The following is a 4,891-nucleotide window of genomic DNA, read 5'->3' on the forward strand; positions in this document are numbered from 1 at the left end:
ATATCGGAGAATGACTCCCATGCAAATGATATTCTGGATATTATTCTGAGTATTGCCAATACGCAGAATAATCATCCTTATATTCGACAATATATGGCACCTTTTGAAATATATTTAGGGTGCCAAAAGCACCTAGCTTTTTTAAAAGGAAACGCAGTCTCGACGTTGTATTTTGATGCGACAGGCTCGGTTGTCAGGAAACCCCTTCCCAAGTCTAGGAGAATTGATTATTACTCGGGTGTGGTCAATGTGGGGAACAAAATTTTGCCTCTTCTGGAATTTATATCAAGTGATCATTCAACACCTTCTATTAGAGAATTTTTCAAATTCTTCAAAAGCTATTGGGATGAGAACAATATTTCGTGGCCTCCCTTCGAGTCAATCATCACAGACTGGTCTTGGGCTAGTATCAATGCTATTATAGGAGCTTGGAATGAACTCACTCTGATGGAGTATGTAGAACTTGTTTATTGTTTAACAAGATTGTTAACGAAATTCCGTTACCAACTCACATCATCAAACATTTCCTATGTTATGCTCACCTCATCAAAATTATTTTGAGGTGACTGCGTAAGAAGAAAATGGATAATAAGAGAATCAAATTATTCCTAGAATGCATAGCTCTGATTGCACACAGCACTAGTTTCAATTCAATGAATTCGCGAGTCGAGTCTTTCCTCATCATCTTGGAATCTCCTGTTGAAACCGATGACGTCGTTGCGGCCTTCGAGAAACTCGGAAAATCGACCGGACCCTTTGGGAAAGAGATTGATGAGGCCCTCAATCTCGTCCAGCGAGAGATTGAGGATTCTCCACATAACGTGGCTCCAACCATGTATGAAAGAAGTCCATCAACAAGGAAACATCAACAAGTACCAATCGAGTGAATTCTCAGATTACTTGATGAAGGACCTGCTTCCATACGTCTGCCTCTAGTGAACCCTGTTGGCTCCAAAGCAAAAAAATTTTGCTAACGCGTCTGCTGAGAACCACTTCGGAATAATGAAATTAGAGAAGTATAGGCCCTTGAAAGCCTCGAGATTTATCACTAAAGCTCATAATCACGTTCTAGCTGTGTATAAGGAGTTATATCTACGAATCCCAAAAGTTTCTGCCAAACGTCCCGGGAAAAGAATAAACGAACCGGATAACGAAGAATCCCAGGAATATTGGAAACGTGGGCCGGCCCAACATAAAAAAAAGACTAATTATCAGCAAGGCAATAGAATTAGGAAGCTTGCAGAAGTCCGGATGCAACGAATCCTGGAGTACAATGATAATCACACAGTTTCAAACCCAGAATATTATCATTTTCCTAGCCCACCCCGACTGTTTTTTGTGGCCTCGATTCAAGCTAGTGATGGTTCTTCCAACATTAACGTTATGTCAGACGATTTTATTTGTATATTCGATGGAAAGTCGATCACAGACACCCTGACTGATTACTGGGCAGCGAAGATTATGAGGTCTTCACAACGAAATCACGATGTAGCATATCTTAACTGTGAGATCAGTCAGTATTTCATCACAGGAGTGAGAACGAACAAGAGATCATTACCCTCAGATTTTTATGTTCGGTATCGTGATTTGTTGGTTGATAAATCAGGCATTTTCCTCCCTTACAATGTTAATAATTGCCATTGGGTGTTACTCTCTGCTGACATAGCGAATTCCACCCTGTATTTCATTGATCCAGCTGGAAACCAGTTGAAGAGAAATGAGAGAACGAGACTCAACACTTTCATTGATAGTTACAAGAAAGTATAATAATATCTTGAGCTCTTCAAAATCACTTCGGTATATATTTAAATTATACAAATTTTCAATCATTTATCATTTACAAATATTTCCTGCATCCCGAATTGACTGGTCCCTGAAAGTCCCAACTCATCAACAACAAGCAGACAGCTATAATTGTGGAATCTTTGTACTACATTATATTGAAGAGATTCTCGCAGGAAATTTCTTTAGAATGTCCGCAGTTGATGGTGATGAAAAACGAAGGAAAATCAGGAAAGGGATTCTCCTCAATTCGGAAGATATCAGCACTCGTTGTTTGTACTGTGGAAGAGATGAGACCGCGACGAATTGCTCAACTTGGGTCCAATGCAATAAGTGCAGTAGATGGGCAGAGTACTCATGTCTGAGACATCTTGGGGTAGAAAAAGCCCAGCTCAGTGACACAAAATTCATCTTTACGTACGATGTCTGTATTAATTGTTTTTCTTTGAGTCGCGACCCCGAAAATGAACTATTTCCACAGATATTAAAGAAATTATTTACTTTACCAATAAATTATTCTCGTCTCATAATTGATTGAAGTTTTTTTTTTGGAGAGCCACCATAGAAAATTATTATAAATCAGTAAAATTCATTTTCATCTTCAGTCATATATTTTTCTCGAAGATATCCTATGTCAATTGTTTAAAATTAGTAATAACTGTGCATAACTCATGAAGTTAGGATTTATGACGAAAATGAAAATAATCACGAGAAGATTTTTCATTTCTCTGAACGTGACATTTTCAATTTTGTGAATTAGGGTTTTTATACGCCGGACAGAATTTGACAAAGATCACTCATTTGACGGCGGATTAAATCTTTAGCGGTAAGAGTAGAAAAAAGAAAAAAAACACATCGAGATTTCACAAAATCGAAATCATGACACTTTTTTTTCAATAAATTTAGTTGTATACTAAGATATGCCAAGGGTTGTCCACAGGGTGGAGTCTTGTCTCCACTCCTGTGGAGCCTAGTTGTCGATGATCTTCTAGAGAAATTGAGAGAAGAGAACTTTCTGGTGAACGGCTATGCTGATGACATAGCCATTGTCGCCAGGAGAAACTTCCTCGAAACTTCAAGAGACAGACAAATCCATGCTGTGAGAATACTGGAGGAATGGTGTAGGCAAACGAAACTAACAGTTAATCCTGGAACCACGTCTGCCATGATCTTCACCAGAAAATATAAAGTGGTCACTCCACGACCAATCAAAATTGGAGGAGTTGACATCGCTGACGCTAGTTCAGTGAAATACCTGGGAGTAACTCTGGACACCAAGCTTCAGTGGAAACAACCCATATCCACACAGATGGGCAAAACATATGCCTCACTCTGGGCTTGCAAAAGAGCCATAGGAAGGACGTGGGATTTGAACCCCAAAATCAGCCTATGGCTATACAAGATGGTACTACTGCCAAGGTTTATGTACGCTGCTGTGATATCGTGGCCCAGGGTAAGGAAGGTTAGGATTAAGAACCAGTTAAAAGCACTCCAAGGAAATTTCCTCAGGGCTGCAACTGGGGCGATGAAAACCACACCGACCGAAGCCTTGGAAGTGGCAATGAACACACCACCACTTGATCTAGCGGTACTGTACAAGGCAGAGGCAACCGCCTATAGGCTGATATGCCAGGGGGAATGGAATCAGTCAAGTGCGGCACATGCCAAGCTCGATATACTGAAGAGGAGCCCCTTGAACATAGATCAGGATAGAACAACCAGGAGGTACCTGATCAGGAAGGGCTTCAAGGCCTATATACCTGACAGGAAGGACTGGGAAATGGTAAAACAATCACCAGGTGGCAATGTAATACACTGGTACACGGATGGCTCGGGCCGTGGACACCAATACGGTGCAGGGCTATACGGGCCAAAAGAAAACCACAGAGACAGCTGGTCCATTGGACCCCTGGCCACTGTTTTTCAGGCGGAAATCCTTGCAATTAAAAACTGCATAAAGCTTCTCCTACCAAAACCGACCTCAAGAAAACATATATGTGTCTGATCGCACAGCAAAGCTGCCATCAAAGCCCTAAAGAAACCAAGCACCGAATCGAAGCTGGTCTGGGAGACGATGGCAGCTATAGAAGCATTAGGGGCAACCAATAAAATAACTTTCGCATGGGTCCCGGGCCACAAAGGGATAAAAGGAAACGAGATAGCGGACCAACTGGCAAGGCATGGGGCGTCAAATGATGACCAGGTCATGACAGTGGGAGTCCCTTTCGCTACCGGAATATCTCAAATTAAAAACAAACTCTGGAAGGAACACCAAGGGCGATGGAAGCAGATCACAACCTGCAGAAAATCCAAAGCCCTCATGCCAACCCTAAACAAGAAAAGGGCAGAAAAGCTACTCAATATGAAAAGAGAGGAACTGAGCACCACAATCAGGCTCCTCACTGGACATGGTAGGTTTAGGGCACGAGTTTAGACGAGGACAGCCTGTATATACTTTGCAGTTGCCCTGCACTGGCTACAACAAGGCTAAGTTGCTGGGGAACCGCCTTCCCTAGCATCAGCTACGTAGCGGACCTAGGCGCCGGGAATCTACTAGAACTGGTGAGAAAAGCTGGCCTAAAAATATAGGGATCAGTAGGAAAACGGAGCCACAATAGCCCAGTAGGGGTTCGGTGGCAAGAGGGCAGCAAATGCCTATCCGTTTCTTAACGATAACCATAACATAACCATAAGATATGCCATGTTTATTCTGTTAGGAATAAATCACGCAATAAAACAGGGTTCAATCATTATTTCCATATTTCCAGGCATAGTCACGATTCAAATTTTGTACCTTGAATGAAATGAAATCGTAAATTTCGGAATTACTCAATTTTACCGTGATATGCAGTGACAAAGTGTTTGTCCGCAAACTTTGGGCTCATTTCGTTACAATCTATAAAATTTACCTGTGTATTTCTCGTATATCCATACCCTAAAAACCGTTCATCATGCGCTGGAGCCGTATCTTTGGATACGTAGAATGGTTCATAAAGAAACTCAAAGTTTGTCACATTATGACTTATGTACGTGACTCCTTGAACGACGTCTTGATATCCTTTTGCACCAGGAATTACATCAGATGTCCATCTGAAAATTTAACATGAGT

At 41.4% G+C, this 4,891-nt stretch overlaps 1 protein-coding gene across 1 annotated transcript in view; it reads right to left on the reverse strand.

Annotated features, from left to right (window-relative positions):
• LOC105271304 (beta-1,4-glucuronyltransferase 1) overlaps positions 1 to 4,891 on the reverse strand; it is a gene marked incomplete in the record, with an annotated part of 28,735 nt that overhangs the window by 4,499 nt on the left and 19,345 nt on the right. The window contains 1 exon segment of the mRNA XM_011312770.1: positions 4,692 to 4,872. Within this exon segment, the coding sequence (XP_011311072.1) occupies positions 4,692 to 4,872 (181 nt within the window).

The sequence above is a fragment of the Fopius arisanus genome, unplaced genomic scaffold, assembly GCF_000806365.1.
Source record: "Fopius arisanus strain USDA-PBARC FA_bdor unplaced genomic scaffold, ASM80636v1 scaffold00107, whole genome shotgun sequence".
NCBI lineage: Eukaryota > Metazoa > Arthropoda > Insecta > Hymenoptera > Braconidae > Fopius > Fopius arisanus.